Raw genomic sequence first — 13194 nt, 5'->3', positions numbered from 1 at the left:
AGAAGGAGGCAGTTTGGGGCAGACTTCAGAGGTGTCCTCAGAAGCATCTTTGTCCTTGGTTGTTTTTATGCCAGGGAGCCATGTGTGACACAGACGTTGCTTTGTTTTCTCTTGGCAGACAAGGAGGGCACCGAGAGCTGGCAGAGCGTCTGGTCGAGGTGCAGTATGAGCTCACAGACAGACTCGCATTCTACCTGTGTGGCAGGAGGCCAGGTGAGTGACTGCAGCTTGCCTGGCCAGGCACAAGTGGCAGACCAAGGTCGACATGGGTCAGATGAAGGGACTTTGCATGTGTAGCTTGGAAAAGTCATTGGAAATTTCCTTGAGGCCCTCTATTGGGTGAAAATCTGAGGCCAGAACAATTTAATTTTTGCCCTCTCTACATTTTATCATGGGGCAGGGAGAGATTTGTTTGAAAGGGGTCAGAGCTTTACAGCATAACCAAGATTAGTATGGTTGAAGGGGGCAACACCATAACTTGAAGCTTCCTGCCATACTTAATGGATCATATGTTGGGGGGAAGAGTCAGCCTTCTGTTTATAGACATCTCCCAGGTATGGAGGAGAGGAGGGGGTCTCTATAAAGAACGCTCTGGAAACAGGACTCATTTTCTTAGAATTAGTTTGCCAACCAGGCTTTGCTCTAAAGATTTCAGCTATAAAAGATGGGCCTTTTTATTTACTAAAATACTATAAATTCTTTCCTGGTTCGCAATTGTAATAATTTCCAAAATGGTTTTTACCAATAAGGATTATCCTGGAAGAGATATTTCTGGCCCCTGCTCTCTTATTATAGTCTCTTTTGGTATCATAGAAACCCAAAGAACAATGGTTAATAGCATGTAATTCACTTGCATGTAGAAAGGCATTTGACCCTAAGCCAGAGAATTATTTAAAAAGCTCATGTTGGACTGAGTCAGTAGGAAAGTCTAGACTGTGGAAGGGCCTTTAATTCAGAGGTGAATCCCAGCATATCCACAGCCTGTTCCTTGACTATATTGAGAAGGATTAAGAGGAGGTGGGCTCCTGACCTTCTTCGTCTCCACCATCTGGGCCTTGGCCATCCCCCAGAGACCTTACCTGAGTCATACCACTGCCACTGATGAGGCTTCAGAAATTCAAAATGGTGGCCTGGCCATCTGAAGCAGATAAACAAAGAGGGAGTGGAGAATGTGAATTGATTTGAAGCTGAATACTTCTTCTTTTACAGGGTTTCCAAAGCATAAAAACAAACCTTAGGTTGGTTTCTATTTCAGATCACCTAAATGGACAGCACTTTATTATACCTCAGATGGCAGACAGGTAGGATCGCCTGCATTCTAAGATAGATTTTACCCATCACTGATGATAAGTGTCTTGTGGCCTGTAAGTGTCTTGTGGCATTGTGAATAATACATCATAACAAAGTCCATACATTTTTTCTTTTATGGCTTTGCAATTGGAAATAAGACAGCTGTAAGTAAACCACTGTAGATTTTAGTTATTTATAAAATACAAGTTTACTCAAAAAATAGCAGTAACAGATTTACTTAAGAAAAAAAGGCTCTTCTGAGCTAACATCATTGTTTTAATCAGTTGATCAGAGTCTGTGTCTCACCTCTTAGAAGGAATATCCTTTTGCTTCTTGATCCATTTCTCACCCTAAATAACTGTAGCAGGAACTTCTTCAGAGCCCTTCTTTAGCCCCCCAGATCCTGAAGCTATTACACAGGTTCCTAGCAGAGGGCCTCCCCCCCACATCCCCCAATAGAAGCAGATGGTGCTTTCAGTTTTTATTTCACCAACTGTAACTTCTCTCTTAAGAGGTATCAGCTTGAGAATCTGCTTCGTCTTTTAATTCGTAGGAGGATCTTGACCTTAAGATATCCCCAGCATTTAATATTTCAGAAAGGAAAAAATTAATATGATTAACTAATTTTTCTCAGAATTCACCACTGTGCTCATCTGGGATATTCTGTAACTGTTGTGTTTTCTTTCACAATTATATCCCAGGGTTATAATTTAAGTATAATATGAGATTGTGTTGGTAGGGTTAGAATATCACTATGAATTGTATCATAATTAGTTATAATGTTGGAAACTTGGAATGTTTAAAGTTTTATAGAGCTTGTGAAAAATGGTTTTCTTCATTGTTTTTCTTATTGAAATTTGTATTAATTTTGTGAATTTTCTTAGCAGCCTGGATTTGTCTGAATTAGCAAAAGCTGCTAAGAAGAAGCTTCAATCTGTGAGTATCCATCTAGTATTAATAATGGTAGTGTGGGAATCCTGTCAAATACCAAGAGATGTGGAATTCCATTGTGGCCTACCCAGTGGGTTCGACTGCTGCTTAAATGGCTAGAACCTGAGTGTCACAAGTGGTGTGAGGTCCCCATTGAGGGAAGGGTGCCCCAGGGGTGCATGCTTGACCTGGGGCTGTCTCCCATTCTCAGGAATGGCTCTGACAAAGGCAGAGGTACATGTTGACTAAATGTTCATAGGACACAGAGTCAGACAGTAAAACAGGCTACAGGATCTTCCCTAGAACATTGTTCAGCACAGTCAAATTTAATATGGATAAATATAAATTCTAAACAACTTCCCAAGGCTCAGATGTAGAGAGAGACCAGGGCTAAACAGAAGTTTGAGAACAATACAGGTGTTTTGATATTGGCCATTGGCCCTCTAAATGGCAACAACATGACGTTGCAGCAACAGAGCTTTGGACCTTGTTGGGCGAGTTATAGAGGTCCAGGATTGAGGAAGTGAGAGACCTGTGTGCCAAGGTGCCCCAGCAAGGTCACGTCAATGGGTGGATGAATAGAGGACATTTGCCAGGTGCCATTTTAAGACTGATCAAGAATAGTTGTTCCCTCCTTTCTGTGTTGATAAGGCATGTATGTATCCTATGGGGGACAGAGAGGACATGGGGAATTTCTTGTGTTCTCCCTTTTCATGGTAATAATCCTTGTTCCTTGTGTTTCTTATTTTTTGTTTCAGCTAAGTAACCACTTGTTTGAAGAACTCGCCATGGATGTGTATGATGAAGTTGACAGACGAGAAACTGATGCAGGTGACTGGATAGGATGGGTATAGAATGGATTGTTTTCCCCTCAGTTTGTTGTTTGGAAGGGATCATAGGCTTATGAACTAAAAGCATTATTTGTACCATTTTTCATGGTGAATGTTATTTCTAGGTAGCATCTTTACCAAAGCCATCTTTCATTTTGACTAGATTGACTGGACCAAGTCATTTTCCATTCTTGGGTGTGGTGCAGAAGCTCTCCAGGTTCACCAGTCTGGGGAAGTCTGAGGACTCCTCCACCTCAGAATGAGGCTTTTAAATGAATAAAACAGAATGCTCAGCATTATAAAGGAAGTCCATTAAATTGAAGTCCAGTTAGCAACGTAGTATAAAAAAAAACAGCTCAAGTCTCTGGTGTCCATTGGGGTTCTTCATTATTCCACGATGTAATGAGAGCCTGCCTCTGGCCTTTTCCTTCTCCTTCATTAGTGTGGCTTGCGACTCAGAACCATAGCACTTTGGTGACTGAAACAACAGCTGTCCCCTTCCTTCCAGTGAATCCAGAATACTCTTCTACAAGAAACCAGGCAAGTAAATTCTGGATGCTCTTCCTTGGTAATGTGGTATGTTGTAGTCTTTGTCTGGGTGCTTGTAATAGGCAAGAATAAGAAGCAGGTCCTGAGAGTTGGCACCCTGGAAGCCTATGTTGACTTTGTATAAGCATGTGTTAGCCCCCCCCCCCCATCTCCTCAGAAATTAATTTTAGTTCAGACCAGTTTTTCATCATTGGTTTTGATTAAACTCTGGATAAATATTAAAAAGAAAACATTAGATGGTATCATTTGATTTTGCATGCAAAAGTCAATGGGCAGTGTAAGAGTGACAAGTTTTGTGAAATCCATCTAAATATCTATAAACCTGGGAGGAAGGAAACTGTTGGGTTCTATGCTAACTGTGGATCACTGTGCTTAAAGCTGTCTGACCTCTAAAGACCTCCCTCCTATTGCCATGTTGAAAGTCGAAACTGGCTTCTTGCAAGTTCTGTCAGTGGGGCTCAGCTCTTACCAGGCTGGCAAGGGCCAGACAGCATAGGTGGAGAGGCCGATTACCCTGGCAGCCTACTTGAGCCTCCCATTAGGGCAGAGTGGTCAGGTCAACCTCTGCCTTGATGGAAGGAGGACTCACACCCCACTGCTTGGAGACAGACCACCCAAATAATATCCTGACCAATGACAAATGACATGTGAACCTTTGAAACAGCTGGAAATCCTTTTCGTCATTTTCTGTTCCTCAGGGCAGGCAGAAATTAGCCCGGTTTAATGCCCATGAGTTTGCTACACTGGTCATCGACATTCTGAGTGACGCCAAAAGGAGACAGCAGGGGAACCCCGGCACTGTTTCCAAAGGTGACTAGATGAACCCTCTCCCCTTTTCGTGCTTTCCTTTCTTGCCTGCTCACCTTGTCTCCACCTCTCCCCGATTAGCCCCAACAGTAGCCAGCATCAAGTTTAAGATACATGCTGCTTAAAGCAGTCTCATGTCAGCAATATAGGTATTCCATAGTCCTGGAAATTTGACCATTAGCAGACATCACATTATGGAGAAGTCCCCCAGAATTGACCCTTTGTGTGACAGATTCAGCTCCCTTCAAAATCATTTTCTGCCTCTGAGATTTGTCTTCTTAGAACCCAAGTAGCTTCCTTTTCAGAGTTGATTTTTTTTTTATTTTTGCAAGGCAATGGGGTTAAGTGGCTTGCCCAAGGCCACACAGCTAGGTCATTGTTAAGTGTCTGAGGCTGGATTTGAACTCAGGTACTCCTGACTCCAGGGCCGGTGCTATATCCATTGCACCACCTAGCCACCCCCAGAGTTGATATTTTCTAATAGCCTAGGAGCGTAACTTAAATTTGGTTAAAAAGGAATATTTTATTTGAAATTGTCTCTGGGCACCAGAGTCCGTTACTCCATTTTCAGTCTATTCAGACCAGAGAATGTTTCAACTCTTGGTGTTGAGAGAATTGTTGTATGTGATGGGCTGGATGGAGAGTCACAGGATGGAGAGATCCAATGGGCTCCCACTGAACCTGCAGCAGCTTGCTAAAGCCCCATATCTGTGAGTTCCTGTTTGGGCCTCCCAATTAAGTTCAGCCCAGAGATCTCACCTGACAGATCCAAGGGCAGGGACTGACCCTTTTTTTAAAAAGTCTGGCCACTTGCTGGCAGTTCTTACAAAATGATAGTACTCCATCACATTCAAATACCATTTGTTCAGCCATTCCCCAATGGATGAGCATTCCCTCAATTTCCACTACAAAAAGAGCTGCTGTAAATACTAGTGTCCATATGGGTCTCTTCCCCTTTGTTATCATCTCTTTGGGGTACACACCTAAGTCATGGTATTGCTGAATCAAAGGGTTTGTACAGTTTTATAGTCCTTTGGGTGGTTTTATTCCAAATTGCTCTTCAGAATAGTTGGATCAGGTCACAACTCCACCAATAGGACAGGAGTGTTGCAGTTTTCCTGCATCCCCTCCAATATTGATCGTTTTCCTTTTTTTGTCATATTGGCCAATCTGCAGGAGACTTTTTACTGTACTCTCAAATTCTCCCCAATGCTCCCATCACCACCTCTGTCTCCCTGAGTGCTGAGGAAGCACATGCATCAACATCCTTGTCCTAGGTTCCCGGCAAAGCACCTCAGACATGAGTGATTAAATGATGACTGATCTAGATTTCTTACTACTTCCTTCGACTTAGCAAACAACCATTAAGTATTTCCTATGAGGAGACAGTACTCATATATCTGACCTTTCCTTAGGGCTGAGAGGTAACTGAGGGAGACTGAGGAGATTCAGCAGTCTCATCACACCTCATTTCAAAAACAGGAACTTCCTCTTTTTCCACCCTTCTCCCCAAATTCTGAAGTTCTCCCCTCCCTGGAGTGTGCCTTTCTATGGCTGCTGACAGAGAGCCTGGCAGAAGTCCCTGTTGCCTTGCCTCTGTTGCTGAGGTTTTCTGGAATGAGTTCTGCTGTTTGATCTTGGGGGTCGCCTCTCTCCTGTGCCAGAGGATGCTCAGAGCAGCTTTTCTGGGTCCCATCCTGTCCTCATTTTTCCTTCTGAAGTCACTGTTTGCTTTTGTTGGTAGACAATGTGGAACTCATCCTGAAAGCAATTGGCAGCCAGCCCAGTGTGGAGAGCCAAGATAACGACCAGCCAGACTATGACAGCGTGGCGTCCGATGAAGATCCAGATTTAGACACAGTGACAAGTAAAGCCAGCCGGCAGAAGGTGGGCTCCCAAGGAGGGCAGCCCCCTTGGCCAGATTCCTTCCCATTCGTTCTTTGCCTGTGGCGTGGTGGGGGGTCAGACTCAGAGAGTCAGAAACCCTAAATGAGCACTGTCTGTGTTGTGTTGTGATGTAATTTTATTTATGTTCAGCATTCCCTGATTACATTTTTTATATAAATGTCTTATTTGTTTTCCAATTATATACAATAGTAGGTTCTACCAATCTTTTTTTTGCAGGGTTTTGAATTTTGCAATTTTTCCCTCTCCCTCCTTTCCCTCCCTGTCCCCCTAAGAGAAAGCAGTCTGATAGGCTTTACATTTTCCATGATAGATCAAAATTGAATATGTTGAGAGAAAGAACATATCCTTTAGGAAGAAAAATATTAGAGCAAAATTACATAATACATATGATGACTTTTTAAAAATTGAAGCTAATAATCTTTGGTCTTTGTTCAAACTCCGTAGTACTTTCTCTGGATACAGATGGTATTCTCCACTACAGATCCCCTAAAATTGTCCCTGATTATTGCTGTGATGGAATGAGCAATTCTATCAAGTTTGTTCATCACCCCATGTTGCTGTTAGGGTATACAGCATTCTTCTGGTTCTGTTCATCTCGCTCAGCATCAGTTCATGCCAGTCTTTCCAGTCTTCCCTGAAATCCCATCCCTCATGATTCCTTACAGAATAATACTGTTCCTTCACATACATAGACCACAATTTGCTTGGCTATTCCCCAGTTAATGGGCATCCCCTTAATTTCCAATTCTTGGCCACCACAAGCAGAGAGCTGCTCTGAACAGTTTTGTACATGTGGCATTTCTACCCTTTTCATGGTCTCTTCAGGACCCAGACCCAGTAGTGACTTTGCTGAGTCAAAGGGTGTGCCTATTTCATTGCCCTTTGGGCATCATTCTAGACTGTTCTCCAGAAAGATTGGGTCAGTTCACAACTCCACCAACAATGCATCAGTGTCCCTGGGTTCCATCTTAAAGGAGGTGGAGTGTGACATTATCAGACTCAGATTATCAGACCTCGTCCAGAACGTGTTCCCTTAGTCAGGAACCAGGAGCTTGGAGGAAACGCTGGTGGCAGAGGTCAGCTTTCTGTCTGCTAGTTGCCCTGGGGGGAGGTTTAGCTTGACAAGGTGTAGGATGCTCGGGCATCTCCCCCTCCCCATTGGAGGAAGGCAGAGGCCTCTGGGAGACCATCATTGTGGAGGCTCCCACAGCCCACCTTCAGGAGTGGAGTGACGTCCGCTCAGGACCTTGAGCGACCTCTGTGTCCTGCTGAATTTTCCTCTTGGTTTCTCTTTAGAGCCTGGACTCTGACTTGTCGGATGGACCAGTCCCTATCCAAGAGTTCATGGACGTCAAAAATGCTCTGGTGGCTTCTGAGGCGAAGATTCAGCAGCTCATGAAGGTGAATAACAGCCTGAGTGACGAGCTGAGAGTGATGCAGAAAAAGGTAACAGTCGTACTGTGGAAAGCCCAGTTTGCTCTGATCTGCCGTGGCGTCTGCTGAGGACACGTGGAGTGAGGGGAGAGTGGCTGAGTGACCGTGGCAGAGCCTGCTGCCTGGCCTGGCCAGAGGAGCTGCCCATTACCAGTAATGGAGGTAGTGTTGTCAGGGACCTTAGAAGCCACCTAGGTCAAACTTAGTGTAGAGATGGAGAAACTGAGAGGTGGAGGAGCAACCCGTCTTAGAGTATGCAGCAAATTGTCTGAGGCAGGACTTGAACCCTCTGGTCCCCAGGGCCCACCATGCCCCGCTGCCTTATGCTCCAAATGATGGGGGCAGCCCAGAGGGACCTTTAGAGAGGCTGGGCCTTAACTGAGTTTGAGGCAAAGACACAGAGTGGTGGAGTCCAGATTTGAACCCAGGTCTTCCTGATGTCTGACCCAACATCTTTCTGCCTCATCATGCTGCCTCCCAGGTGACCCAAAGACTTTTTAGAACTTTGATGGATGACATTTAGTGTCTCCTTCCTAGAGCGAATCTCACAGACAGGAGATAAGAGCCAGTTTGTGGCTTATCTCTTCAGAAAACTGATGAGAGGGTAGATCCTTCCAAAGAAGGCTCCAGAGTCTCCTTCTCAGGAGTCTTGGGAAGGCAGGTGGTGGTCCTGGGTAGCCAAGAGAGTCTGGCTGGTCTTAGGCCTTCATGGTCCCTCAGCAGTCGTAGTGGGTCACCAATGAGTCATTCCAGTGCCAGGGCAGCAGATGGTACTCGAGGGAGTGGGCAAAGCTTTTTCTTCCACAAGTACTTGGCTTCCCAGCTTTGTGGAAATCAATGGACTGGAATCAGGAAGACCTAGGTTCCAATCCTGCCTAGCCTTGTGACCTTGAGGCCTCTCTAATCATTGCACTAAAGTCCCTCTCCTTTCTAAATCTCTGCAGTTCGATTTGGATCCATCCAGATGGGAGATGACTTGCCCAAGGTCACAAAGGTCATAGGTCTCAAGGGCCGGATGGCCCCACAGATTATCTGATGTCTCAGCGTTAGGGGCTGCTTCCCTTTTCCCATCAGCTGTACTGTCCTTAGTAAGTGGTGGTTGCAGTCAGCGTCCGTGCAGGGTTGAGGCTTCTGTTCGAAGGACATTTCATGATTTGAGGGAAATGTTTCAGAATACTGAAAAGTGCTGTTGAATAGGATTGGCGAGTGGGATTGGTTGCTCTGAGATCTCTTTCTAGGGGAGACTTCCCAAGTAAAGGATCTCATCATCTAATTATCATTAAACCTTTCAATGAATTCAGGGAGCAAGGTGGCTCAGGGGCAAGGGCCTGGAGTAAGGAAGACCCAAGTTCCAGTTTATCCCTTGATGCTAGCTCACTGACTGTGTGACCTTGAGCAAGTCACTTCCCTTCCGTCTGCATCTGCCTCCATTTCCTTAACTGTACATCCCAGGGTTGTTGGGAGGATCAAATGAGTTAGTAATTGTCAGTGCTTAGCCTGCCACAGAGTTGACCCCATATAAGTCCTCACATTTTTTCTGTTATTCCTGTTTTTGAGAACTAGAATTTAATGTTAGTTTATATTGTTTTCTTTTGCTATTTCCAAGAATAAATGTTAAAGGAGGAAGAGAGCTATTTCTTCTCTGTTCTTATGGGTCTTTGTAGTCATTCTCTATCCTGTAACCAGAGAAGACACTGTTCCTTGATTATTCCATAGTATAGGAATCGGAACCTGGAGAAAATAGACCCAGGAGTAGAAATGTCTTCAGTCAGGGGGCCTTTCAGGAGAGTGAATGCCTTTCATGGGGACTGGGTGGCAGCTCAGTAAAGGGGCCAGAGCAACTTTGTGAGGCTCTCTGAGCGACAGAGCTGAGGCCATGGTAGGAGGGGAGGTAATGGACTTCAAGCCGGTCACCACCCAGAGCCGGGGTTCTCTGTGGACTGGCCCTCTGTGGCACACTGGAGCCGGTGGTGTCTATTCCCCTTCTCCTTTGTGAGCTACTTTGGCTTCCATGTCTCTGTCTTGCCAGAAAGGTTTCAGGTAAGTGGTCTCCATAGGGACATACTTTTGCCTGAGGCAGGTGACTTTGCTGAAGTGTGTTGCACCATTTACCATTATGCTGACTTCCAGGGTCCAGCTTGCTCTTCTTGTAATGGTCATTTTAAATTTAACACATGTCACCAGAAATCACCTCATTGGCCAATCTTTTATGTCCTCCCTTAGGAAAGATAGAGGGCAAAAGCTCCATTTCCCAGCATTCGCTCATTATGGGTCTTCCATTTAGAGAGAGAGTCTCTTGGTATCTTTGCCTTTTGAGCTAGCTGGATTGTTTTTCCTGGCACAAGTTTTGAAAAAGTGATGAAATTGGAGAATCAATAAGTTGAACAGCATTAAAGGTTACCCAAGTGCATCATGTTCATTCAATATGGGGGGGGAGGGCAGCAGCAGAACCGCTCATCTTTGGTGGAAATCATCATCATCTTTGGAGATGATCAGTTTGGGTCAGGTTGTCCTGTCTCTGTGAGGGCGAGTTATGTTCTCTGTCATTAAGAAAACCCACATGGGGCAGCTAGGTGGCGCAGTGGGTGGAGCAGGAGGACCTGAGTTCAGATGTGGCCTCAGACTCTTCATAACGACCTAGCTGTGTAGACTTGGGCAAGTCCCTTAACCCCATTGCCTTGCAAAAAAAAAAAAACCACAAAAAAGAAAACCCACAGCTTTTTGCTTTTAGTGGAGACACAAGCAAACCCTTCCCATCCCTTCATTTGTGTTCAGAAATGGTTCATTAATTAAGGCTTTGAACTCAGTGAACTCAGAGTGAATGTATGCACACGTACCAGGACCTACTTCTCTATGCAGCTTTTTCTGCATTCTTTGTAAGCAATCTTATGCTTTCAAGGTTTTGTTGGGTTTGTTTTTTTTTTTAGAGAGGGGAGGTTGAAGAAGGAATATGAGGGTCAGCTTTTGATAACTCATTTTAAAGAAATTGCTACAAAGAAAAGATTTGTTTTAGCAATCTAATATATTACAGAATTTTTGAATTTTGCTTCTTTGGTAGAAGATTGAGGTTTTTTTAAGTTTTATTTCAAGGTCTAGCTAAAACCTTTTTAATTTGTAAACTACCAAAACTTCATAGTTCTAGCACAGTTGTGAGATTTGTGTCTGATCTTTCACACTTTGCATTTGCTTGGAAAAGATGCTAATCGGATAAGACAAGGCACCCTCCTATTGATGTCTATCTCACAGATCAGTCCTCCTGGAGCGAAGAGTGAAAATTAGACCCAAAATGGAATGGGTTTGATTAAGAGGAAAATACTGGCCTCCTGATGCAAATATGTTGGCTTGTGGACATAGCGCTTGGTGGTATTGGGAAATCTGGTCAGATTTTATAGGCTCTGTCTAGAAGTCTGAAATTACACCCTACTTAGCTTATAAAGATGCCCTGGAAGATTAGGGCCTGAAACTGGGCACGATGGACTTGGTTCATTGTGTTTAAACATCAACTGTGTTTAAAGACTATCCCCAGAGCCCAAAAAGTGGGCAAGGGGCCATGCTGAGAGGAACTCAGGTTCTCTGATTGTGGATGGGGTCAGGGTCACAACTGAGAAAGAGGACTTAAGTGAAGCCTGCCCTGCCAAGCCAAGGGAAGGTCAGGGCCCACAAGGCAGTTTTGGTTCAGAGGTCTTCAGTCCCCTGGAGGGGCAGCAGGCCACATGAACCCCCCCTTCCCCCATGAAGGTGGCCGGCTACCCTCCAGAGACCTGCAATTTTCTTCCTCTTGTTAAGGGAATGTTCTTATTTGAGCAGACATTATGTGAATTATCAAGATTATTATAGAATAAAAATCTATTCATATAATATTTCTTGACTTTTGAGGAAACAACCAATCTTCCTTTCCACCAACTTCACTTCTGTCTGTCTTGCTTTGCCAGGCACCTCCATTTTTCATTCTGTTGCTTACCCACATCTATGCTCTGATTTTTTCCATTTACAAATTAATAAAGGCTCATTACCCTCCCTCCTCAAAAAATTTTAGGTTTTAGTGACTTTTCAGTAGTGTGAATGGAAGTGTCGCAGGACCTGCCTGTCTGACATAGGTCCAGCTGCCCTGGAGGCCGTCCCCGAAGGCCAGGCCCCTGACCCCTAGGCCTACTGCCCATCTGCAGGCTCAGCTGACTTGATCACACACAGCTCTACACTGCACCGCTTAATGAGGTTGCCATGATTGTGGAGGACCTGGTGTGGTTGCCCGTTGCTGGTGGCCAGAGCTGGTGGTCCTTTGTCTTTGTCTGTTCTGTGTTTGCCTACCTGCTTGCCGTGGACAAACAGAGTCCCACTGCTCCACTCTCTTTCAGCTTCTGAGCCTCCAGAGCGAGAATTCGACCCTCAGGAGGCAGGCCACCACCCATCTCTGTCAGGGGCCACCTGGCTCTGAGTACCCAGACCCCTCCAGCCCTTCCTCCTTAAAACGGCGTCCATCTGCCCGGGGCAGTAGACCCATGTCCATGTACGAGACTGGATCTGGCCAGAAACCTTACCTCCCCCTGGGGGAAGTCGCCTACCCAGAAGAGAGCGTGGCCAGACTGCAGCCCTTCCCCCCTCACGTAAGTAGACCTGACCACAGACGCTCCCTCCGTGTCCTCGGACTTGCCTGCCATTGCCCGGCACGGCCCAGCTGATTCTCTAACCTCATTCTGTGCTTCTTTGCCCACCAAGCTCTCTCGGTCAGTGGATTGCTGGTCACCTGGTCTGCTGGGGGAGCTTATCAAGGCCCATTGAGGCTTCTAGCTTGTGCACAAGCCTTTCTTTTCCCCCTCTTTCACCCATATTTGTTGAACTAGCCAGGGTACAGACAGATACCTGGAATCAGACCGGTAAGTATTCATCCAACTGCTGAGGCTTGGCCCAATAGACTCAGGAGGCCCAGTCCAAGGAGCTGTGGTGGGAGCCTACCCAACTGGCTTCCAGACTCCTTTTGGTTTTGGCGAAGGTGTATTTTGTCATATTGGACACAATAAGCATGAAAAACAGTCTGCACATAGCTTAAAGGTGACTGGGTCAAAGCAAACTGTGTGCCTCTGGCACCATGTCTGCCACCCTCATGTAAGATGGCCTAAGGATCCGGCTACATGGTATTTCTTGGGGATTATCCCATAACAAACCTTGTGTCACGAGTGTTACACTCAACCTTTGTAATCCTTTCTGGTTCCTGATCCATGACCTCTGATATGTGGAGACTTGGAGATGACCTCTCATCAGTAACTATCATGGGAAGTGGTTTCCATTGTCTCCCTTGTTGTCTCTTGAGTTGTGGGTTACAAATTCAGCCGGGCCTCCCGTGATAAATGCCATACCACACCGTAGAGTGGCTATGAAACCAAAACAAAGTGATCACACATCCAGTGACTTAAGGTGTGTCTGTTGCTAGGAAGTTAAACTGAGCCAG

General features: G+C 45.3%; 1 protein-coding gene across 11 annotated transcripts in view; it reads left to right on the top strand.

The window, feature by feature from the left end:
* Positions 1 to 13194, top strand: part of GIT2 (GIT ArfGAP 2) — a 41262-nt gene that overhangs the window by 18048 nt on the left and 10020 nt on the right. For 2 of the 11 annotated variants that reach the window (XM_074206138.1, XM_074206134.1), the window contains exons 7-15: positions 119 to 213; positions 1256 to 1301; positions 2178 to 2226; positions 2979 to 3051; positions 3493 to 3590; positions 4298 to 4409; positions 6151 to 6293; positions 7611 to 7715; positions 12104 to 12352. In XM_074206138.1, coding sequence (XP_074062239.1) covers positions 119 to 213; positions 1256 to 1301; positions 2178 to 2226; positions 2979 to 3051; positions 3493 to 3590; positions 4298 to 4409; positions 6151 to 6293; positions 7611 to 7715; positions 12104 to 12352 — 970 coding nt within the window. Of the gene's footprint in view, positions 1 to 118; positions 214 to 1255; positions 1302 to 2174; positions 2227 to 2978; positions 3052 to 3492; positions 3591 to 4297; positions 4410 to 6150; positions 6294 to 7610; positions 7761 to 12103; positions 12353 to 13194 lie in introns of all 11 variants that reach the window. The other 9 variants (XM_074206137.1, XM_074206133.1, XM_074206136.1 and 6 more) reach the window with 5 other exon arrangements.

Source organism: Macrotis lagotis, chromosome X (assembly GCF_037893015.1).
Source record: "Macrotis lagotis isolate mMagLag1 chromosome X, bilby.v1.9.chrom.fasta, whole genome shotgun sequence".
Classification (NCBI taxonomy): Eukaryota; Metazoa; Chordata; class Mammalia; order Peramelemorphia; family Peramelidae; genus Macrotis; species Macrotis lagotis.
This window is presented reverse-complemented; position numbering and strand designations above follow the sequence as displayed.